General features: G+C 22.7%; 3 protein-coding genes across 3 annotated transcripts; all 3 read right to left on the reverse strand.

Moving 5' to 3' along the window:
- Window positions 1–766: 766 nt before the first annotated feature.
- Window positions 767–4,438, reverse strand: LOC122710529 (leucine-rich repeat-containing protein 9-like). The gene is made up of 9 exons (XM_043928436.1): window positions 4,417–4,438; window positions 4,192–4,331; window positions 3,912–4,110; window positions 3,657–3,820; window positions 3,414–3,567; window positions 2,198–3,319; window positions 1,976–2,131; window positions 1,610–1,907; window positions 767–831 (listed from the first exon to the last, which is right to left on the reverse strand). The coding sequence occupies exons 3-9, from the start codon at window positions 3,996–3,998 to the stop codon at window positions 767–769; spliced, it is 2,046 nt and encodes a 681-aa protein (XP_043784371.1). The 5' UTR covers window positions 3,999–4,110; window positions 4,192–4,331; window positions 4,417–4,438.
- A 712-nt stretch (window positions 4,439–5,150) lies between these two features.
- On the reverse strand, window positions 5,151–5,918 carry LOC122710515 (leucine-rich repeat-containing protein 9-like). Its single transcript, XM_043928421.1, has 4 exons — window positions 5,894–5,918; window positions 5,645–5,838; window positions 5,447–5,587; window positions 5,151–5,306 (listed from the first exon to the last, which is right to left on the reverse strand). The coding sequence occupies exons 1-4, from the start codon at window positions 5,916–5,918 to the stop codon at window positions 5,151–5,153; spliced, it is 516 nt and encodes a 171-aa protein (XP_043784356.1).
- A 3,025-nt stretch (window positions 5,919–8,943) lies between these two features.
- Window positions 8,944–18,855, reverse strand: LOC122710498 (dystrobrevin beta-like). The gene is given in 18 exon segments (XM_043928395.1): window positions 8,944–9,582; window positions 10,130–10,189; window positions 11,701–11,846; window positions 13,420–13,721; window positions 13,837–14,002; window positions 14,694–14,812; window positions 14,908–14,946; window positions 15,314–15,395; window positions 15,501–15,599; window positions 15,701–15,828; window positions 15,930–16,096; window positions 16,699–16,807; window positions 16,919–17,070; window positions 17,163–17,245; window positions 17,444–17,660; window positions 18,521–18,685; window positions 18,745–18,780; window positions 18,783–18,855. Coding segments are annotated over 18 exon segments (2,391 nt in total). The 5' UTR covers window positions 18,841–18,855; the 3' UTR covers window positions 8,944–9,319.
- Between the last annotated feature and the right edge of the window lie 7,256 nt (window positions 18,856–26,111).

A 26,111-nucleotide genomic window follows, 5' to 3' on the forward strand; every position in this document is an offset into this window, starting at 1 on the left:
AATTTATAAAATAATATAATTTATAAAAAATTATTTATAATTATTATATAATTATAAAATATAATAGTTTTGGTAAATTTTTCATGTAAAGTATTCAAAGATATGAAATATATGCTTATATCATTCTTTTGTCGTTCTTTGTAATTCTTCGTATATCACGTTTACATCGTTATTTATAATTATTTAAAAATTCATAGTATATATATAAGTTCACTTGTACATAACTGCTTGTACGTATGATATATTGTGAATTATTTTTTATTCACAGAATATAATATTTTTTCTTTTTTTTCAATTTGATTCGTGAATCTTTATATACAAGTCGTGTCTATTATTATTTATATATTGTCTAAAATTGTATATTGTAAAATTATATAAAATTATATATTGTCCGAAAGTGCAAAATCTAATATCATAAATTTAATAAAAAAATAATTAACCAAATTTAACAAGAGTACGAGAGAGAAATATGGCAATACGATACAATCATAGATCGCCATTTATTTGATGATATAATGTAGATAAATATAGGTAAATAATATTAGGTTTCATTTATATGAATAATAATTTTTCCTTCTCACTCTTACCTAATCATTCTTATAGAATTAGAAGAAGAAAAGTAACAGTTATATACCGATTACAAAATTAATAAATATTTTAACAATTATTCTTAAACATACATCCTGTTATTTTGAGAATATAACTTCTTCAAATTCGAGCAGATAGCTTTTTTTTTATTTATTTCGCTTGTTGAATAAACTATTTTTCATACATTAGTTTGTTTCCCTTCTACTATTCCATAGCATAGAGTTTGTGTTTCTTTTAGTAACACTGTGTAATTATGTAATATAAATATATATATAAATTATAAATTGCAATAATAATTATATAGATGAACAAGTACGAGTCATTCGCAAAAATTAATTCATAAAATAAGTATGTATAAATATTATTGATTATTTTATATGTATATATTTATTATATATAAATTTATTCAAATAATTTATTTATATTTAAATTTTATATTTTTATAATTTATTAAAATTATTCTAAATAAATTTAATCAAGTAATAAAATTTATTTCTTTAAACTAAATTTTTTAAATTGTTGCATCTTTAATTCCAAAATCTTGAGAAATTATTTTATTTTCATTTATTTCATTACAAAAAGGATTTCCTTCAAACGTTATTTCTTCTAAATTTTTTAATAATAATAAATATTGTATTTCAATTTTATTCTGAAATATAATATTACTCATTATTAGATTCAATATTTATTCTATATATTTAATGAATTACTTACTGTTAAACAATTATAAGCAACATATAGTTTTTGTAATTTTTTTAATGATTTTGTAAATTCCAATGATTTTATTTTATTATATTCAAGAGATAAAAACTTCAGATTATTATTTTCAATGAAATCTTCTACATTTAATAATTCAATTGCATTATAATCTAAAGTTAGATATTCCAGTGTAGAGCAATGAGTTATTTCTGAATATTTCATATAAATTTATAAAAAATAATAAAATTAATATAATTATTAAATTATATTACATATATTAATATAAATATATATAAATATATATAATAATATAAAATATTACCATTGATATTCTGAAGATAATTATTGTTTAAAAATAAATGTTTTATTACTGGTAGTTTTTGTTTAGTAATACTCATTACTGATTTAATGCAATTATGATCTAAAAATAAAGTGTACAATTTTGGGAATATATAATTGTTTTTTTCATAATTATTTCCATTAAATGTTTCAAGACAATTATAACTTAAACATAATGTACGTAAATATTTAAAAGAATGGAGACCCCATAAATAAGTGATTCGATTTTTACTTAAATCTAAACTTTCTAACAGTGGTAGAAATTCTGCTGAAAGATCCACCTAATATATAGAAGAATTTAATAAATGAATATTATAAAATTGACAATATGCTTTAAGTAATAACATACTTTTGATAAAGAACAATCAACTAGACTCAGTTGTGTAATATTTGTTAAATGATCTGTTGCATATATTGCATTTAACATATGTTTATCAAATTTATTACCAAATATACATCTTGCTTCAGAAATATCAGAATTTCGTACATATTCTCCAGAAATATACTACTGGTAATATTATAATCATATGCATTCATATAATTTTTAATTATTTTTTATAAATAATTCAAAATAATTAAAGATTTTACTTACTTCAATGTTACTTAAATGAAATATGATAAATTTTTTATATAATTCATCTGTACTTATAGGATTATTACAAAAATCTATAACATGCAATGTTTGCCAAGTTTTAATATTTTCTATTTGTGTTATGTTCCTTATTTTATTATTCCCACAATAAAATTCTTGTAAGGTATAAAATGTTCCCATTGATTCCAAGTTTGTTATTAGATTATTAGTCAAATCTAAATATTTTAATGTTGGAAAATTGTCTTGAGTAAAATTATCTAACACTGAAATAAAATTATTTCCAAGATTCAGTTTGATTAGATGTTTTAAAGGTTTTATAGAAGGAAATGTAGACAATAAACAACAAGTAGCACAAAATTCTTGCACATTTCTTGCTCTTTTCAAAATGTTTAATGCTACAGTAAAATTATGTGATATATGAATGTATTTTGCTTGTTCTATATTTTTTTTTTCTAACAATTTTAATTCTTCTATATTTTTTAATATACTTTGTTTTAAATAAATTAATTTATTACGTCGTTTGTTATTTAATTTACACATACCAAATGCACAAGGAAAATAAATTTGAGGAAAATTAAGATTTTCACATTTATAATTATTAATAAACTGTAATTTTGGTAAATTTATATGTAATAAATGTTCAATTAATTGAGGATCAATAACATCATCAAAAGGATTATTATATATCTTTAGCTTATACATGTTAGGTATATAAGTTATAAAAATATTAATACATTCAAAACAATACATTAACATGTTCCATGATATGTCTAGTTCTTTTAGCATAGATAAAGTTTTTTTAATATGTAATAATTTTATGTTATTAAAACTTATATTTAATATTTGCACATTTTTTATAAAATCTGAGTTTGGAAATTCATTTAATTGATTGTAAGAAATATCAAATTCTTTTAAATTAGGCAAATTTAAATCTATATCTATTGCATTTATCTTCTGTCCAGAAATACATATTCTTACAAGATTGTATATTCCAATTTTTTTATCAATATTAATATATTGCATAATATTAGAATTAGATAAACATGTAAATGTAATGTCATCTGTTGTACATGCAGTTACAGGATTTTTATATTCTTCTTCCTATAAAGTATATATAAATTATTCTTTGTAAATGAAACTTTGAATGTCATCAAAAATAATAAAGATATTAAATTGTAATAATAAAAATTATTACTTTTTTTAATTCATAGAGTACGTATTCATACTCTATTACAAATATAGGATTTTTTATATTTGTATTCATCATCTTAAATATCTGACAAATTTCATTTGAATTGTTTTCATAATTTGTATGTTTTATATGTAAACAATCATATACATTATCTACTCTATATAAAAATATAAAAGTTTTTATATTTTTATAATATAAAAAATAATATTAAAATAATATTAAAATAAATAGTATTATAATTATTACTTTTCAATAGAATTAGAAATTGGTGTTTGTATGAGTACACAAACACGACTTCTTTCATAAATATTGTAAAGACTTAGAGCATTATTATTTTTCTTTTTAGGAAATACTTTATTTAACCAGTTACAATCTGCTGCTGCTAAACAATTAGTTACTGTTATTTCTTCCTAATAATTAAAATATTTATTACTTTATAATTTATTTTTTTAAAAGAAGTGAAATTTTGTTATTTAATTATAAATGAAGAAATATAAATACTTTACTAAATAAGTCATTTTGAAGAAAGCTAAAAGGCCATTTTTGAATGTCTGTTATTCCAGGTATAGCTAAAATTCTTAAAATCATATTGCATTCATCCGATTGTAAACTTTTATTTTTAGTAATATTTAACAAGTCAATTTCTTTACTACTTATTTTTGTTACCTTATGTAACCTTAAATCTGTTATACCTATGCCACTGTTTAAAATGGGAAAATTATTATAAATATTTTACTTTCAAAAATTTTCACTATTGTAATTGAAAACATATTTTACATACTTTTTTATAACTGAACACAATGATGCTTGTAAAAATTGTTTACATAATTGAATAACTGTGTTTTCTGAAGCAGTATTATATTCAACAAAATTTATATTCCCACAATAATTTATATTAATTAGCAATTGTTGTTGCAAAATCTGATATATAAATAGCATCGAATTACCAAAAGTAATTCACTTTAGATAATTTAAAAAAAAACAAATAATTAAGTCATGATTATACTTTAGATTGCAAGATTAGATTTTCTCCCATTTCCTTGATTTGTTTTTTGTTTAATTTCATTTGCAATATTATATTTTGTGATTCATCATATGCTCTATATTTTAAATACTTTTCATCATTCTTTATAATAAACAAAAAATAATTAATAACTTACTAATCATTAAAATAATTATACTATATATTATATAATATATACATTATAATTATATATTATATAATATATATTATATAATACCTTAAGTATCTTTTCTATTCCAATAGTATATAATTGATTTTTAAAATAATGCATATTTTTTTTATATTCTCTATATTTATATTTCAATAAACTCAAATTCATATTTAATTGCTTGTGAAAAAATACATTATAATATATTATTTGTTTTCTAAAAATAAAATTTTATTTCTTAAATCTCATTTAAAAATATTATTATATACTGTATAATGCTGATAAAAAATAATATAAATACTTGAAAAAATGATTGATCCAACGTCTTTCCTTTTCACATATTTTGTAATGATCTAATTTTTTAATATGTGGTAAATAATGAATAAGATATATACGATAATTGCAAGAAGTTACCAAAGGACAATTTCCATATAATGGATCCGCAAATACTAATGAATCTAATTTTTGCAATTGTGCTAAATATTTTATATCCTTAGTAGTTGAAAAGACATATTAATATATAAATATTATTAATTATATATATTATTAATATATACACAAATATTATTTATTTAAATATTTTATGTACCTTTATAATGCATAAAGGATTTCCTGATAAATTTAAACTATATAATTCAGATTTTCTCCAGGATATTTTATTTATTCTTTCCAATTTATTATTAGCTAAATTAAGCTCTTGTAACCATGTTAATGTATCTAAATTCTATATATATTATTACTATTATATTATTATTATATAAAATATATATATATTATTTATATATTAATGAAATATAATTTAATAATAGAAATAATTAAAATAAAAATATAAAAATAAAACTTTTAAAAACAACATAGATATACCTCAAGTTTTTGTATATTATTTCCTGATAGATGTAAAATATTCAAATGAGAACAAGTTTCTAAATTTGGTATATAAGATATTTCATTGGAATACAGATAAAGTTTTTTTAATAAACAATTTTCTTTAAAAGATGGTATTTCCTAAATAAATAAAATTTTAATTCATAATATTTCATTAATATTGAATTATGTTATTACCTTAATACCACATTCAACAATCCATAGTTCTTGCAATTCAGTTAATTGCGAAATTGCACTAAAAGAAGTAATATCTCGTTGACCGATTATAATTAATGTTCGAATATTTTGTTTTAAAAGTAATAGTTTTTCGAATGATATAATTGTAGAATAGAATAAACATAATTCACGTTTATTATTATTTCTCTTCTTACCTACAAATATAATTTATTAAAAATAATTTTATCTTTTTTCAAATATTTTTATTACCTTTATTATCCATAAAATCATCCATTATCTTATTTATCTTATATATTTTAACCTTTATTTATTAATGTAAATCTTTATTTACTAATAGCAATTGTTTCAAATTTCATCTTTTCATGTTAAAATATATTTAAAAATTTTCTTAAATTACTAAACTAAATAATTTAATACTAACTAAATTAAATAATAATTATTATAAATTAATAATTATTAATTCATATAGAATAAACTATTATTAATTATGAATTATAAATTATTATATATTTTAATATATTTTTTAATTTTTTTCATTTTTATTATAATTCAATTTTTATTGTACTTTTTATTTTTATTTACAATTATTATATTATTCAATATTTATTCAATTTAATTTTGAATATATTAAAAATTTTCATTTGATAAAAATCATGATAAACATTATGATATAAATGTATATTTAATTAATATGATAATTTATTATATTTTTTTTACTTTGTAAACAAAATAAAATTATTTTAAAGAAATTTAAATGGAAATTATAAATCATAATCAATTATTAGTAGAAATTGTTTTTAGTAGAAATTAATAGAAGTGTATGATATGATTTCATTTTTTTTTTTATTTAATAATTATATCGCGTAGTTACTACATATAGACAAGGAAGATTATTAGATTATTAGGAAAAACTCATATAAATATATATATATATCTATACATAGAATGTTTTATATATACCATATTGTACCATACAATACATAAAAATTATAAAATGTGCATCTTTCTATATTAAGTACAATTTAGTTATTATTTATTGAAATAGTATTTAATCTAGGAACTAAAGTGGAAATATATAGCATATAAAACAAATTCAATTCTTCTAATCTTATACATTATATAATCACATCAAATATGATGTATGCATTTATGTATTATTTATAATTACTGTGTAAAACTTAGGCATTTAAATTTAATATTTTTTAAATATTAAAGTTAAAAAATTAAATTAAATTAACAAAAACTAATACGTTCAAAATGCCTAAGCAATACATTAAAATTTTGTCTACGAATGCTAATATTTTAACATATAATCGATGAAATTTATATACATTATTTTTTTAATATTTAAGTTATAGCACCTCAAAGCCACTGGGTCATAAATATTCTTTCATCAAGTACATAAATAATATTCTATTGTAAATTATTTAAAACATTTTGATGATAGGAACTTGTTTCATCGTAATAAGTTTTTCTAATATTACATAAATGTTATTAATCCAATTTATAATTATTATGAAATATCTTATAGAATTTAAGTGTGCAAGAATTCGAAATTACATATTCCACATATAGATTGAATCGAATCTGTTGAATTTAAATTCCAGAAATACATATGTATCTCTAAATATATATTTAAAATTATAAGAGTATAATAATGTATTGTTTACACAGTGGATCTATTCTAATTGCATATTTTTAGAAAATTCTGAATATTCGTATATCTCTTTCCCATTGAATGCAAATGAAACAGAAACTAAATATATCTAGAGTTTTCATGCAATATTTTTTTTTCTTGTTATAAGAAATGTGATCTTTTTACCATTTTTGTATCATGTACAATGTTATTAAAAAATTTAAATTAATTTTTTGATTTCTATGCTAAATTTTTTAACTTTTAAAAATTTAAAATAGTCTTTAGAAAATTTGAGATTAATTTTATTTAAATATTTTTCTCTATTCAATAATTATAAATAACTTTTAAAAACTTTTACTAAAAAGACAGCGATTCATTTTTGAAAATAAGTTTATTAAATAAAGAGCAATAGATATAAAGCATAAAAAAAAATTACAAAAATATTTCATTAATAGGTATATTTTTATATTAAAACATTATAAAGCAGGATAAAGAGATTTCGTCAAATTATAAATTCCTGAAGATTTTTTAAAACTAACAAACTTAATAACATTTTTCAAAAAAGGAAATACTCAGTCGAATTATATTTTTAAAATAACGAAGTTATTTGTTTAAGTTTTATTTTAACGAAGTTTTTATATTATTATTTTTTTATTATCAACATAAGTATTATCACATTTTGACAATTCGTATAATTTAAGATATATTTTCAAAATTTCTAGCTTGAATTAACCTGGTTAGATTTAACAATCTCGAGTTATTGCACACATTTAAATTATTAATGAGAATAAGAACATAATTATTTTATTTTATATGATAATATAAAAGAAAAGATTTTATTTATGAATCATTAGCTCCGAAGTGCATATTATTTTAAAAAAGAAGAAAAAAGATGGAATGCATTACAAAAGTTACAATACATAAAAAATTATAATTCTTATAATATTTAAATATGTTTCATGTAACTACACATATTAAGCATATAATGAAATATATTTAAAATGTGTATACTATAATTTCAATTTTTAACGATTATAAAGTTTATATTGAATATTATATCTAATTCGTATGAATGTACAAAAAAACTCGAGACTCTGCAACTAATTATAAGCGTTTGTTAACAATATTTTTTATTATGACTTTAAAAAAGTTTTTAATTATATACCTACTTACTTTCTTATATAAAGTTGATCAAAGAGATCTGTGCAAAAATTTATCTCATTTTTAATCATCTCTACACACAATAGATTAAATAGATCATTTCGTATTGAGCGCTCAAGTTTATGTTAATGTCGTTTCAAATTTTTATGATAAAGTTACATGAAATGTAAGATTTTGTATGTAAAATTAGTTATTATGTAAGTGAGAAAAATTTGTTGCTTAACTCGATTTAAAAATCAGTTTTTATACTTTTAGGCCCATAAATACTGCGAATTATATTCTTTAATTTCAGTTATTTGTAGCATTATATTTAATGCATTTAATTATATTTACAAGAAGAAAGAAAAATAACATATATACATATAAAAAAAAAGTTAATTTAAGAATTTTAAATATATTTGTTTCATAAGAAAAGAAAATATATAAATATTTGAAATATAAATCTAACAAAAATAATATTTTAATCACAGTAGGAAAATAAAATTTTATATTTTATGAAATATGTTAAAAACAAATAACAAACATTAAATAATAGATTTATTTTTTCTATAAATATGTATTATTTAATTTTATCTGTTTTGTTAAAAAATTTTATCGAGGTATCTTATTTGAATTTCGGTCTGCTGAGCTGACAATTATTTATGTCTTTTTTCTTATTTTTTTTTTTTTTTTTTGATTAAAACAGTTTTGAAAATGTAAGATTTTAAATATTGTCCAAAATCTAATGTCGTACTGATTATATTTCGTACTAACACCCATTATATATATATATCCATCATAATTGGTGAAACTACAATAACTTATTTGCGTTTTTTTCCATTTGGTAGCAGTTTCTAAGCCATTAGAATACATATGTATAAATGTGACATGTAACAAACTTATCGGTTGACCCATTTCTTTGCCGGTTCCGTCCAGTTGGTTTCATTTTCATCTTCTTTCTCTCCATCTGCTTCTTCCCTTTCTCCTCTTTCTTGTTCTTGCTCACTGGATGGTGTGGCGGATGGTGTCTGCGAAATATTAACATTACGCGCACGCAATTCAGCCAAAAAATCATTTTCTTGTTGATAACGTCGTTGAAGTTCTTCTCTCCAAGAATTTCCGCCACCGCTACTATCATCGCCATCCTCGCCAGCCTCGAAATCTGAAGATGAATAAATTGTTTTAAGTTACACAGATTAATTTAGAAATCATAAATTCATTTCTTATATGCAAATAAATTTTTAACAGTTCATCTTTTGATTTTTCGTGTAAAAAAGAGTTCTAATAAAATCAGTATCAATACTATATGTCTACTTAAATGATAATGCTTATCTACATTTGTCATATTGATACTATTATTTACAATTGAAATGAAAAGAATTATTTGTTTACATATATATATATATATATATATATATATATGTATATATATAATTGCTTATGTATTTTACAAATGTACATATAAAACCATCGATCATCTATTTCTAAAGAAAATGGCAATGTAATTAATACAAAAATACTTGATATTTACTTGTAATTTAATCAATACTTTAACTTTCTGAAATAATAAATACATTTACTAACTTGTTTGCTTAATATAATAATTATAGTATCTTTATGCGAAAAAGCATGTGATATAATATTTAAAAAATGCTTGTGAGAATATATAAAAATATAGGAGAATATTTGAAATTTTAACAAACTCTTACCTAACGGCTTTCTGATGTTAATTCGGCCAGAGTTGTGAGAATGATCCTCCTGGTCTGAGTCTGCAAGGCACCAGGATACATTCACAGGGGGTGCATCACACACATTCCACAACACGTCTAAAGTGTCATTTGTATATGGAAATATCTATCTTTTTGCCAAAATTTGAATACAAATGGAATATTTTATATATGGCCTCCACATTTAAATTTTATATTTAAATTTTAATAAAATATTTTTTATAATAGTGATAATTATTTTAATAAATAATATTAATAATACTTTTATATTTTTTAATTTGAAACTCTTATAATATCTAAAACAAAAAGAATTTATGATATAATAAATTTCAAAATACCAATTAAGAAATTAAAAGTTATTTTTATTTTATAATAAATATAAAAATGAAATAATTTTTACCCAATTTCAAATTATTTTCAAATTATTTTTAAATTAATTAATATTAAAATGATGAATTATCTTAAAATGAACATTTACTGTTTTTCGTGTAGTGTAGTCTGTGCTAATTCTAGACTAAGTTTAGCTAAGTCTATACTAAGTAAGAGAAAATAAGAATTACAACAGGCAAATCGTGTAAAAAGAGGCAGAAATTAAGTATTTACATTTGTAAATATGTTATTAACATTAGGTAATTTATAAAATTATTATAAGATGTGTTTTGAATTTTTAAAATAAATTAAAAAAATTATTGTGAATATATTTAATAAATTTTTCTATTTTATTAAATTTGCCAATAAATATAAAATGGTTTTTTAAGAATATTTTCAATATACGATTCGTATTTAATACTTAAAAAGAGTTATATATTATCTTTTCCATTTTGTTAATATTAAATACGAATATGAAATTATTTATTTTTCTTGTAATATAAATATTAATGAAAATTTCATAAAGAATATAAAAAATTGAACATAGTTTAATTTATTATTTTGTTATTATTGTTATATATTATATATAAATAGTAATTTACCTTTTATTTGAGTTTTAATTCCATAATAAATTCATAAAATTTTTTCACTAAAAACAGGTAGGGAAATGCATTATTACATGCTATAAAATCTAACGATGTGATAGAAGAAAATACTGCCAAACATGCCTGTTTACACTAATATGAACAATAGTATGAGAAAATTTACGAAAAACATTTACTTGAAACAAATTATTCCATAATGTTTCAATCTTTTCTTATAATCAATCAAGTACATAAAATATTAATATTATTAAATATTAATATAAAATAAAAACATACATATTGGTAATAATTTTTTGATTACTTTACTTTTATTTAAACTACTCACAAACATCTGTCCATTGATAAATTTTCTTTTAAAATTATGAGATATTAATCATTACCTCTTCGCGTTGGTTATAACTTTTTAATTTTAGGGACTAATCATTTCTATACCTTACATTTCTATATCAAATATACAATTATTGAAGACCTATATTAAAAAGATAACTAGATACAAATTTTTGTGCCACTTCGAACTACCAAAGTATTTTGCATACATTTCTGATGCAAAGTATATTGAAATGTGTAATAATAACATACCCGAATTCAATTCCCTCACGAGTGTTGACATGGCATTAGTAACACTGTCAGCAGCTACCAATAAGTCATTTCGTAAGGATCGGCCCAAGCTATTATTCGCACTGCTGGAACCACTTCCTGGCAAGCTGTTTGTCCTGAACGCAGACCTGACATCGAAAATCTCTATTTTCTTTGCATAAAGCGACTTCCAAATAAAAACTAAATCAAAATCGTGACATGCCACGCTTATTGTGCAAGCATTTTGAATTGAATATTTTTTTTATATTTATTACATTGAAATTAAATCATTAAATGGAATATTTGCAAATTTTAAATTAACAATATACTAGCATAAACATGCAACACTAAAAAAAAGCAGTGATGATAATTTATTTTTTTTATTTTATTTATATTTAAAATTTGCATATAGAATGTTACTAATTTAGTATTTACTTTTAAAATTTTAATTTTCACGTATTATTTTTCAAAATTTCAATTTTATGTAGTTAAGATATATTATAATAAGATTATTATATATAAATAAATATATTTAAATAAATATATTTTTTTAAATTGTACAAATATATTATAAATTATAGGTAATATATACAATTGAAAATAAAAGATACTTAATACATGAAATTACTTTAATTTATTAAAAAAAATAATGTAGACAATAATTGTACAATTCTATATAAAGATAAAATATAACATTTTTCTAACATATAGTAAAATATCTCAATATATTCTATAAGGTACATTAATGCCAGTTATCTCATTCAATTTAAATACACATGCCTTTAATATTTCATCAGTTAAATGCATGAGAAAAAATTAAGATAACATAAAAGTGTAAAAATTCAATAGAGCCTAAAAGCGTCACAAAATAGCAAAAAGCAATGACTTATAAGTGTAATAATTTTAACAAAAAATGCAATTAGAATTTGCAATGCAATATAATCAATGTAAAAATATTTAAAAATGTGAAAATCTTGAATTACGCAACTAGTACCAAACTTATTCCTGTTACTAGTTGCTCAAAAATGCATTCTCATAATATTTGCATGCAACAATTAAAATTATAATTACTGTGCAAATTTTGTTATAAAATATAGCTACATATCTATCATAACTAGCATTGTGTATTTCGAAGAAATCAATTTTAAATAAATGTGTAATATACAAATAAAATTATTAATTAATAATGTTATTTTTTAAATTTTTTAAATTGATAAATATACTTATAAAATGACTGATTTCTTCATCTAGCTTATATAATTTTTTACTACATGTACAAGTTGTGACTCTTTAATATGGCTTAAAATACACAGTATATTGATAATGTATAAAATTTTGTTTCTTTATATAAAATTACTTTGTATAAAAGTAATTTTTTTTTATATCTAAGTACGTTACAAATCTTTGTACAAAGGATTCTTACGTACAGAATTCACAAATATATTGACAAGAAATAGTATTACAAAATATTAATAAAAACATTTTATCTTGTTTTTATAAATATTATATGTATTTAAAACTTGTCTATGTATTCCTGAATATTTCTTTAAATATAATTTTATTTAAATTCAAAAACTATTTCTAAATTATTTAATAGTGAAAAATAAAATAAAATTTTTTATACAAAGATTGTAATTTTTATTTTTCTGTTGTAATATTACTTTTTATCCTTGACTATTTTTTTTTATTGATTTCTAACAAATTTTTTATATGCGCGCCTACCTTACATCACCTCCAACACATGATAAGTTATCTGGAATAGGGTTTTGTATTGTTCCCAGCATGGTATTATTGGTTACACTCGCCACTGATGTTGTTGGAACAGGACTCTGATAGCTTTGAGACATTTGCTGTTGACTTTGTGATTGTTGTTGTTGTTGTTGTTGCTGTGGCGTTGTAGAAAGTGGACCACCTGGAGTTGGTGGGGCTGATCTACTACTTGGTACTGCACCAGGCGGTAGAGGTGGTGATTTTGTACTTCGTGGTGAACTATTCGGTGTTGATCTTGGAGACGCTTGGTGATTCTACAATAATAAAAATTATTATGATTTCATAATAATAAAAAATTATTAAACATTTTATTACGAATATATCATTTAAATATTTTTTAAAAAATAATAAATTGTTTTTAAATAATACCTTTAACATTTTCATTAAACCTTCTAACTGTACCATTAACTGCCTTCTAGAATCTTGTAATGTTGCTAAATGAGTTTCTAATTCATCCTTTCTTTGCCTCAAAGCTCTCAGTTCTGACATTAATGCAGGATTTTCCAAACCAGCTGCTTCTATTTCTTGTTGTCTCCTATAGTTAGATTCAATGTTAATTAATGATAAAGATTAAATTGAAAACAAAAGCTGAAATACCTTTGAATCAGATATTCCATTCTACTACTCCATTCTACTATTCAAAGCTGAAGCGAGAATATATTATTAATGTGGTGTCTGTGTGTGAATCTAATGAATCTCTTAGTTTCAAAAACAAAATTAATATTTAACTAAAATAATTTAAAAATAACTTTTATTGTATTGTATTCGAATAAGATAATTTATTTAATTACTTCAAGTTTATGAATAACATAATATCAATATTATATTATATCGAAAACTAAAAATGAAGTAAATACAAATAATACAATGAAAAGAAACAAAATGATAGGAAATTTTTAAACTAATGAAGAGAATATCGACATTACAAGCAGGAAATCACCAATGTTAGTAATTATTTTAGATTTATAACACTTCGATTCTAAGGAATTCATAGAGTTATGAATATAAATGAAATATAAATATAATTGAGTATAGGAAAATAAAGTTGTATTTATGTTAGTATTTGTTGTTGTGATGTCTTCAGCACTAATATACATATTCTATGCAACCAAAATGATTCAAGCAAAACAGAATGTTTTTTTTAACATGCATGATCCTAGGATGGTTCGACAGGATGATCTCGAGGTTTAGGCTTGATATAAAGGAAATAAACGACACAGGTATACCTTAACCTTGCAATCTCGCGCATTATTTCCTTGTTCTTTGCCTCTAACTGTGATATAAGTTCGCGTTGTGCTCTCGAGGCGTCTAATGATGCCAAATTAGCATCTGATGGTGTCCTACCCTGTAACACAGAAATCGTGTTTTTAAATTATTTGTAAAAAAATTTGAATTTTACATGGAAATTATATTAATGATAACTAAATTTCATATACTTACTGCTTGATCAGCTTGCGACATTCTAGATGCGGCACGAGGCTGTATAGTTATAAAATTAAAATTAGTCACACAAAGTTTCAGCTGAACGTTTAATTACGTTTGTTGCTCTAATCTGACAACCACAGATTTCGTGCAATATTTCATGCGTTTATCGTAAAACTACATCAATTTAAATATTCCTATAAATCTTATAGAATTATTATAAATTATATTTATTAAATTTGTATAAATTAATTATTTGAATAATTTTTAATATATTATGGTTTTTTTCTTATGCAAACAATATGAAATTACATAATTGTTATAATATTAAAACAAAATATTAATATTATATCCATATAGTTGTATAGAAAAGTAAACAACAAACATTAAACGTTAGTATTTTAGAATAAATAAAATATCTTACCATGGTTCTAGCTTCCTGAGCCAACCTTTGTGCGTATCGTGCTATTAATTTATGTTCATCATCCAGTCTTGAACTATCCATACTGTATATTGTATGAATAAAAAAAAAAATATAAAAAAAAATAAATACAATTGTGACGTGCACATTTAGTATAAGCTGCGGTAATTTTGATTTGTTTCATGCTCACCTTCTTAAAGTAGAACGGCTATCCATTGATCCAGAATCAAAAGGTGCCATAAAACCTGGGTCTGGAAAACCATTGTGAGATGGTAAAGGTGATGGTGGACTGCAATGCAAATAATTTATTTTTTATTGAAGAATCATATTCATATTGATATATGATGGTTATACATATTTATTGAATATGAATATAATCATAATACTCACACTATGTGAGATAAATCTAATGTTTTCTCAGGCTGTTCTGGAAATCTCGGTAAACTATTCTTTCCTTTTTCAGGTACACATCTAAAGCTTTTTCGTAAGGAATGACCAATTTGTTTACTCGGTGATTTCTATAAAACAAACAATAAAAATATGATGACATAATATATATATATATATATATATAAATATTCATTTATTAAAAATTTTGAAAATTCTGTTCAACACATACAAAACTACTGTACTCTCTTGTTTCATGATCGTTATTATGTGTTCCGGAGACTTTGCCGCGCCAAAAACAGTCTTGGCAAAGTTGATATGAATGACATTTCTGACATCTGTATCGGAAGCCGGTGAAGTTCTCTTTATGACATGCATCACACATGACAGGATGGGCCACTGAAAGACCGTATATAAAAAAACTCAATTATAATATACATCTTTAATAGTAATAATTAAAGAATATATTAAATATCGTAAAACTACATACAATATAATATATTAAAGAATTACTTCTTGACATTAAAAATCTTTTGATGTTATATGAAATATAAGAAACACATCCTTTATAATTTTTATTCTCTGTTAAAATATTTGCTGAAGGAAAATGAAATGTGATATACTTTGTCTAGAATTACTATAATCATAAAACAGATAAATTTGATTCCATGTTTTGAAAAAATTCAAAGTAGATACTCTAAAAATATTCTAAACTATTTTTTAATTTATATTAAATAATTACTTTTTAAATTAAAAATAATTATCTTTTTAAATTAAAAATAATTATCTTTTTAAATTAAATTTTTATAATTTCAAAATTTTCATAATTTTATTACTTACGAAACTACTTATGAAGAATAATTTTTTATGAAATAATTTTTATGTTAAATTATATCTTATAATTGATCGAATCAATACGATTTAAATTTTGAATATAAAATCTTTAATAATTATGAAATTTTTTAATTCGGAAATAATTTAATTAAAATTTGCAAAATTACCTGTTTCAACAGCAGCCATTCTATGATATAATGGAAGCCAAATTAAACAATGTGGTCCTGGATCAGACATAAGCGTATCCAAAAAATCATTAACTGTGACTTTCGAATTCTGAAACACGATGTGATATCCAACGATATTTATTTCCGAGTCGAATTAAATTTAAAAAAGTTTTCTAGTTATCGACAATATAGGAACAAAAATTTATTTTAATGAACTCACTTGGGGAAATATTGAATTAGCAAGACCTTCAGAATATCCAAATGATGGGGATTCATAAACTGCAGCCGTTAACGATAGAACTTCTTTTAAATACTCAGAGAATCTCCAGTGTATCATGTGACCATTGCTATCCGATATTTGCGAATATATATCTGCTCGAGATAAGTAAATCAAATTAATTAAATAATTTGCAACAATAGTAAGAGTTTGTTAATGTAATAATATAAAAATTAAGAACACTTACATCGAAATTTATCCATGAGTTTTCCAGCACATAACGTAGCCAATGCTACTTTCACCGAAAAAACGGATATTTTATTGTTTTCCCTATGAAAAGTGTTTTTTTTTTATTTTTTAATTTCTAATGATTTAAGCGATAATTAATAAATATAATTATTATCAATAAGTTAATTTACATGTTAATTTTTAATTTAATTTAAATTACTTTCATTTGAAAAATGGTTTAAAAATAACAATTGAGAGAGAAATACAAAATAAAATATTTATAATTTAATCTATGTATACCCTGTAGTATAGGCAGCGATTAACCAATTCATTAACAGTGCAGTTGTAGCATCGACTTTTGCTTGTTGCGAAACAGGCACTCGTTTATTAAGGGCATGAAATAAGGAAGACAATAAAGTTTCTAGTCTCGAAACTCCCAATGTGCTCGATGGTTCCAATGTATTTAAACCATTTTCCCGAAATGCTTCGATCACGTTCCATATGTCCACATTATGTACTGTATAGAACAGAAAATGTCTAATTTATCGAAAATGAATACTTTTTGACTCATAATATAAAATTAAGCACCGTCAAATGCTACTAAAAGTTTTGTAAACTCAAATAGTCGATAAAACTTTCTATTAAGTGGTCAATAAAACCTAGAAGTTACTAACCAAGTACATGATAAAACAAAGGATTCTTCGTCCATAGTACTGAAAGTTTTGTAACCTCAAGCAGTCTATAAAACTTCTCACCAAGTAATTAATGGAATCTAGGAGTTACTAGTCAAGTGGATGATGAGAACAAAAGATTCTTGGTATCAAATAAAATATTTAATAAGGGATTTCTTGTGCCTGGTTGAAACATAGTATTCTAAATATTTGATTAATAAGTGATTAAGAATTTAATAATATTTCAACGTTGAATTCTGTAGTAATTCAGTCTAATTAATATTATATATTAATAACAATCTAATAGCAATACTATAAATAATATGATAATTTCTGAAGATAACTAGTTTGGAGATTTTTGAAATTAAGAAAATATGTATAAAATTTAGTTCATTTATAAAATAGTTTGTATTATTGCTCTTATTTTCCTTATTAATTTTTTGATGCTTTCCTATTAATCTTTTATAATTTAATTTGCTTTATTTAATTTTTATTAAAATATTGATTCCAGTTTTTTATATTATTTCAATTTCTTAAATTAAAAATGATCTTATTACATATTATATAATATTCTAGAATTATATAATAATAGAAATCTGGTTACAAAAAGTTAATCAAAAAAATTTTAATCTGAATCTTATTAATTCTTTTTTTCGAATCTTGTTTATTATTTTTAATAATTATATACTATAAATTTCGTACTTACAATGAACTTTCTTTTGAATAAATCGCAACTTGCACGCAGTACGATATGATGCAAATCGAATGGTATCAAAATTTTGCTGTCGCATTTCTTGCAATAACTGCAACCGACTTGCCTCTCCGGTACTGCTATTTCCCGACCCTCCTGCGCCATCCTCCGCCATTTTATCTATAATATAATAATGTTAATTCAATTTTGTACTGATAATTATTGAATATTGAAAATACATTTTATTATAACTTGATTTACTGTTGATAATAAATAAACACGATTTTCTCTTGTAAGATCTTTGAAAGCACTGAGAGTTTAGTTACTTCTTGCATATACAAGTTACACGTAAAACGAAGGTCATTCGTCGATTAGTCATCAACACTCGTTAACTTGACTCATAATTATAAAAACTTGCTTGTTAAACTTCCTACAACCGGAATTTTCAGCTGCTTTCATGAAATTTCAAATGTTAATTACAATAAAATGTAGCAAAAAGAAAAATTTTGATAAATATGTAATTTCGTTACAAATTTGAAAAATTTGAATATTTTATTTAAGTTATATATATTTAGAAAATGAAAAATAATTATATATAAAAGATAGTAATAAAAATATTTTTTATTTAACAATATATTTTTTAACGATGCGTACATAAAAACTGAAGATATATAAAAATTTTTGAAAAAGAAAATAATGCAATATAATAATATAAATATAATATAAATCAAATAATAAAATATATTTTTTTAATTAATAATAATTCTAAGTTTTCTATTTCTTTCTTTCGTGAATTTCTAAGTTTTTCGTATAATTATTTTTTCTATTTAAAGAATTAATGATTGACAACTGATTGATACAATATAATTTGATTAATATAATCAATAATATATCGTTATTAAGTTATACATGAAAATATTTTTTGTTGCTAATTGCGATTAGAATAAATATAACATGAAGTTAAATTTAAAACAATAAGAATCAAAAATTTATTGGACTTTTAAATTCTAGAGTTCTCTAGATTCATTATATTTCACTAGATTTTGTATTTTAATTTATATAAAAAGATCACAAAAAAACCATCAATTTGCATATATAAAATGAAATTTATTTAGTAAGCAATTAATATCTACCTAATGAAAATGAAATTTACATGAATTTTAGTCAGTTATTTAAATGTCAGAACAATAAATAAAAGAGATTTCTTAGATTTCTTCATTCGTTATGTGCCTATGAATATTTCAAAGATTTCGACGATATTTGAGACCACTCAAGGATTATTTGCTAGTAGTAAGCTTCATTGTATTGATTAGTTTGAATCTATTCAAATGAATTAAGCATTGTGCAATTAATTTGATGTTATTAAGATCAGAAATCGCGTCGAATCCATAACGACTTACGAAGAACTTTTGATCTTCTAATAACAATAACTTTTAACATTTTAACAAATCAATTTAAAAAAAGTTATTTCTTTAATTTCTAAAATTAAAATACTTAATAAAATAAATGAATTAATAAAGATAAATTAATTTAATCATCATAAATCTATTATAAATTAATAGATTTCTTCTTATCCAATACTCATATCAAAATATGATTTTATTTTTTTTTTTTCGAAAAATAAAGTAAAAATAATATATTCGAACTATTACTCATTCTTCATCTTCCAATTGTCCACGATATAACCGTGTTTGTTGCAAATATTGCAAATTACCGCGCATTTTAATATCGATTCAATTATTTCACAAAACCAATATTTCAATTTAAAATTCCTAAATGTTTGTTCAAATCGTTGACTAGCTAACTATTGAATATGACCAAGTTTGCAAAGAAATCGTGAAAATCGTGAGGACGACAATTACTTCTATTTGCAATACATCCCGCGAAACATAACCCACTGGTTATTAATTTAAACCATTCAATAATTACTCATTTAATAAGAGATATCGTTTGAGACGATAAGAGAAATCAAATTATATTGCAGGAACAATTAGAATCGATTAGTGAATCAAAGCAATTAATATCTCACTATAAAATTATGAATGAATCTGCTGATTAATTCCATTCTATTTTAATGAAATATGTTTTAAAGGCGATTTTCTTTTTTTTTTCTTTTTTTTTTTTTTTTTTTTGATACATATAATCGATCGGGGTTTTTAATTTTTCAAATATTCGTATAAAATTTGTTAATATTAAGTGACCATTGAATTTTCTTTATATGTGTATATCCGTGATTTAGCGTATATTTAGTATGCGACCATTATTTATCAGTTATTTATATAAACACATCAAAGCGGCCGACAACGGCAAACAATATATATAACGGGTGAGCTCGTTATAAAATTATTTCCTTGAATAATAATAAAAAAATGAATAATAAAAAACGAAACAGTAACAGTATAAAAATCATTTTTGATTCATTTTTTTTTTTTTAAATAGAGAGAACTACGAAACGAATTCTTCAAAGTTGTTAGAACTTTATCAATTCTCTTTCAATTCTCTCTTCCAAAATCTCGCGTGATTGCCAATGAGTTTCACCGTATTACATTACTTCGAGAACTATTTCTTAGTGCAACGATGCGGGAAATCGATGGGAAAAATGATTCGTCGGTTGTTGTCTGACAAAATGGAACGGAGACAGGTGCATTTAAAATGAAAAGTGCCGGGAGGAAGGGAAATCGAGTGAAAGAAAAGGGAAGGGAAAAAAGGTTGGAGCATTACATCTGTACTCCGAGAGAGTGATGTCTCTGGCAGTTTTTGCTCTGCCGCCACGTATTTTTACTTTTATGGATTACTCTCTTGGTAAATTCACGATTCTGATGAAATATGATCCGGAAATATCTTTGAATACGTCTGTATCTTGCTAAAAAAATGAAACAGTGCAATTTGCATTAAAATATATTTAATTAAGGCAGTTATTGCGTTTGAAGAAAAGAAAAATAATTTTTGTATTTATTATATTTTGATTTCATTCTCAAGAAATATTATAATTATATTTTTTTATATTCTTTTCATTTGAAGAATATATGAAATACAAACTTTGTATTAAAACATAATTCAATGAATCATGTGGTAAATTAACATATTTATTATTATATATTATAAGATATTCTTTAATTCGTAGAATGTTAAATATCTCGACATATGAATTGAAGATGTTTAACAACGAATTAATACTACGTATAAAATAGGTTCTGTTAATTGTATAATTGCATAACACAATTGTCGTGCAAGAAAAATCATGTTAGTACAGATAAGTTCCAATTAACAGATTCATATTATTTCGTCACGACTATTCATCCCATATGATGATAATATTTATTTCAATTAATATGCATGCAATATCATTCTGAATATATATTCAAAACTACTTTATCTTTATATATTATTCAGTTAAGTTCGTCGCAATTCAATTCTTATCTTTGCTCATTAAAATTCTTTTCTTAGTCTGGAATGTGTTCTTGAGCATAATGACTACTATACTAAGCTTAAAATGTCGCATAACTGCAATCATATTATAAAAGTAAAAACACGTTTGACACATTATTTGATAAAAACAAAAATTTTTATCAAATAAATTTTTACTTTCATTGCAATGTCTAATAAATATTTAAAATACATATTAAATTATATGATAATAGATGTATTGTTGATCAGATTTTAAATAATGAATAAAATTATTTTTTCCTTCTAAAAGTATCACTATCTGCTCACTATCGTCTCAATTATCATAATGAAATATGTTTCATTAAATCTAAAATTTTATAATAATCTTTTTTTAATCTATGATATTATTCATTAAATATATCATTTAAATAAAAAATATATATTTCTTTAATTTAATTAAAAAATATGTTAAAATAGTATTTTGTTTTTTTTTTTCTTCTTTTCTTTTCTTTTCTTTTTTTTTTTTTTTTTTAAGAATATCATTCATATTACTTTGAAACTTGAAAAAGCAACGTAAAAACAAGTTTATTCAAGTGTTTCAAATCTCATCCGAAGAGGTGGTGTACTAAATCCGAACGAAACGGGAATTCGGTATTTTCTCTACCGGTTCGTCGTGGATCGTGAATATACTTGAATACACTCGAGTATACATGGCCGTGCTTTAGAGGACCAACAAAACAAACGGCATTTCTCGTCGAGCTACGAAAATAGCTTCTCGATGATTCCTCGAAAACGTGAGTATCGCTTCGAGTACAACTACTCGTTCATATTAGGTTTTTACCTTTAATAATTGAAATGAATAGGTTATGAACACAATGTGCTGAAGATTCAATATTTTCTTCAACAAGTCGCTTCAAATTGTCAATTCTTGAACAAGCTTCATTTTTTTTTCATTATTTAAACAGTATTGATTACTGTAATTATTGTTCTAATTTATCTTTTATTTTCTTATGTTTTGAGATGTATTTACATCTCATTTGTTTTAAATATACATAGAATTAATAAATATTTTCAATTAAAAATAATGGAGCAGATTAAATATAATAAGCAAAATTTTGAAAGAGGAGAAAAATTTTTTGTAATAAATCATTTCAAAAAAAATAATATTAATCATAAAATAATGCTTTAAGATTAACGATAAATTATCTATATTTTAAAACAAGAAAGGAAAATTTTATATTTACAATTATAATCGACATTGCAATTAACATTCGTATAGATAATCACTTCTTTCAATATTGTTTCCATCAAGTATCCACTTTGATTCACTTCAAGTGAATCGAATTCAAATAAGTTGATTAATATTTCTCAAATGTACATAATAAAATAGCTATTCTTCAAGAATTATTATATTAAATTATATTATATTAAAAATTATACCCCCTTCTCGAGGACCAGCTTCCATTCTTCATTAGCTTTTTTCTGAACATTTTTCTGAAATGAATGAAGATATGATTCCTTCGATGAGGTTCGTTCATAGTCATTAAAGGTTGTTACACAAACGGCGCGAATGTGAAGAGGTTTTGTTCGAAGGGCGGACCAGCATCGACATTCTCGTATTGTTCACCACTTCGCGCTTTAATTACGCGGCGCAATGAACTTCGTAACTGCTTTCCGGACTTCGACCATCCCCTATACTCCAATAATCGACATACACACGCACAAATTTTCCTCTTTTTTTTCTTTTTCATTTTTTTCTTCTTCTCTCTCTTTTTTTCGAACATTTTTCTTATGCACATGTATATGTATAATGTAAATCGATTCTTCGTTGTGCTCGATTGACTATAGCATCGGGTTACTGCAACGTTGCGATAATAATACCTTCACCAGTTCTAAAAACCGGAGCGCATCGATTTTTTTCAACATGTACGTTGGTCATGATTACACATTTTATTTTCGAATACATATTTTTAGGACATATTGATCTATATTTATGTATTACAATTGAACAATTATAGTTTTAAAATCAATGTGATATCCGAGGAAGATTAAGATTAGGTTATGAGAAAATTAATAGTTAGGTTATGAGAAAATAGATTGAAAATATAATAATTTTATTTTATATCATGATTTTACTATCTATTATTAACAATAGAAAGTTATTTTTTAATTATTTTTAGTTCATTATTCAAATATCAAATCATTTACATATCAAATATCAAACAATAAAAAGTAAGTATTCTGATGAAAACATCATGTTCAATCATAGTATTTAATCAATTTCACGAATCGGCTTTGTGTAATACAATTTGATTCAATTGGCGTGCCCAATAACGATTAATGCTTAACAATGTCTTAAATACATGAAAGTGGAAAACTATTTAGTAAATAGAATAGAATGTAATGTTAAATCGACGGGGAACAAAAGAGGGAAAGGGAAACCTCAACAGGATAACTTATGTAATCCCATTGAGCTTCGTTTCGCAAAGCTTTGTACCGAAAGCTAGTTTGTATACCACGAACAAAGCTTTTTTAGCTGATCTAGTTAATATCACCAACAACATGCAGAAAGCACATAAAACAAAAGAAAGTAGATTGCCACGTGGAATGCATGGTAAATATAGAGACGGTCGGGATAAATGCAATAAAAACTATGTAGGTTTCTGAACTGACTAATCGATATTTTACGATAGCCCTTAGTCGCCATGAATATATTCGCGTGCGCCTAACAAATTTTATTTATTAAAAAAAAGAGAAAAAGAAAAGATTTTATTCCTAATTTTTCCGCGAAATAATCAATGTGCATAACGCACGAAAATTCGAAGCATTTTTGTGAATTAAATTTTATTCCATAAAAACATAAATTGAGCGCAAATAATATCGATTATTATTTTCCAATTTCTTTATTTTCCGATTGTTTATTTAATAATTTTGATAAATAATAAAAAATAATATGTGATTTATTAAGTTATTAATAAATCATTTATTTTATTAAATTTGTTTGTCATATACGTCAATAATTTATAATTAAATATATAAATATTTATGAAATTGATGTACTGAATACTGAATATTGATATATTAAATATAAATTTTACAAATTGAAATAAATATCTGTTAATCTTGCAAAAAATACTATATTGTAAATATTTGAATTTGAATTGAGAATTTGAGAAGAGAGAATGTATTTTATTTAAAAAAAAAAAAAATTCATTCAAATTTATTCAAATAATTCATTACAATACTTTAACTTAAAATTATATTAAAAATGAAAGCTATTCATTTCATATTTAAATATATAGAAAATTATGTAAAAAGAAATATATATATAATTTTCGTAAATTTTTTACCATATATTCATTGCAAATTGAAATGTATTTGATCCAAAAATATAACATTATTATATATACATGTAGTAATATATATATACATGTAGTAATATATATATATAGTAATTTATATAATTGAGAAATATTGATATCAAAAAGAAATATCGATATCACAATAAAAAAAAATATTTCATAAATGAAAAAAATTTTTTGTAACGAAACTTTCATTATGAAAAACATATTTTTATTTCATTTTTATTTATAACTAAACTAAAAAATATGTTGATCGTTAATCGCGAGAGAATATGTTATACGAATAAAGAGAAAACATTTCAACGAAAGTTGTTAATGACAAAAGCTTTCGATCCCAAATATATACTATTATAAACAGCAATACGTACGATCAATAATATCAGTCATAAATCTTGAACATACAGAATTCTAACATTAAAACGATATCAAAAATATGTTGTGAGTAAAAAAAAAATTAAATAACTTATTGAATAAAACAGAGAAACAGAGAAATTGAAACAATATAAAAAAAAAATTTCACCAGATAAATATAACCAAAAAGTTTCCAAGTATATCGATTTTGTCTAGTTCATTTCCCGTAATAAAATTATTGTAAAATAATGTGAAATATAAATTATCGGAAGGATCAAACAGGAAGTTAAAGGTAGATCATCAAGCAGGAAGTTGGAAAGGAATGAGGAACGTGCAGATGCTTAAGTTTGAATCAATACAATAAGTGGGCCAGGTAGGGGTGTATAAGATCGCCCGAGGAAACAGAGGAACGGCCGGGAATGTGGGACAGTTTCAATGCGTACAGAGGAACATGCGAAACGGAGTGATCAAAAGGCGCGGTTAATTTCGGATTTCTCATAATTTAG

This window comes from Apis laboriosa, unplaced genomic scaffold, assembly GCF_014066325.1.
Source record: "Apis laboriosa isolate Shangri-la unplaced genomic scaffold, ASM1406632v1 scaffold149_cov153, whole genome shotgun sequence".
In the NCBI taxonomy this organism is placed as follows: domain Eukaryota; kingdom Metazoa; phylum Arthropoda; class Insecta; order Hymenoptera; family Apidae; genus Apis; species Apis laboriosa.

Excerpts from the sequence above, each read along its gene's own strand:
- LOC122710529 (XM_043928436.1), bottom strand. The coding sequence starts at position 3,998 with ATGATTTTAAGAATTTTAGCTATACCTGGAATAACAGACATTCAAAAA. Across the intron at positions 3,821-3,911 it reads AAAATGACTTATTTAGTAAA|GAAGAAATAACAGTAACTAA; the intron begins GTATTTATATTT and ends TTTAATTATTAG. Across the intron at positions 3,568-3,656 it reads ATTTCTAATTCTATTGAAAA|AGTAGATAATGTATATGATT; the intron begins GTAATAATTATA and ends ATTTTTATATAG.
- LOC122710515 (XM_043928421.1), bottom strand. The coding sequence starts at position 5,918 with ATGGATGATTTTATGGATAATAAAG. Across the intron at positions 5,839-5,893 it reads TGATTTTATGGATAATAAAG|GTAAGAAGAGAAATAATAAT; the intron begins GTAATAAAAATA and ends TTATATTTGTAG. Across the intron at positions 5,588-5,644 it reads TTGTTGAATGTGGTATTAAG|GAAATACCATCTTTTAAAGA; the intron begins GTAATAACATAA and ends TTATTTATTTAG.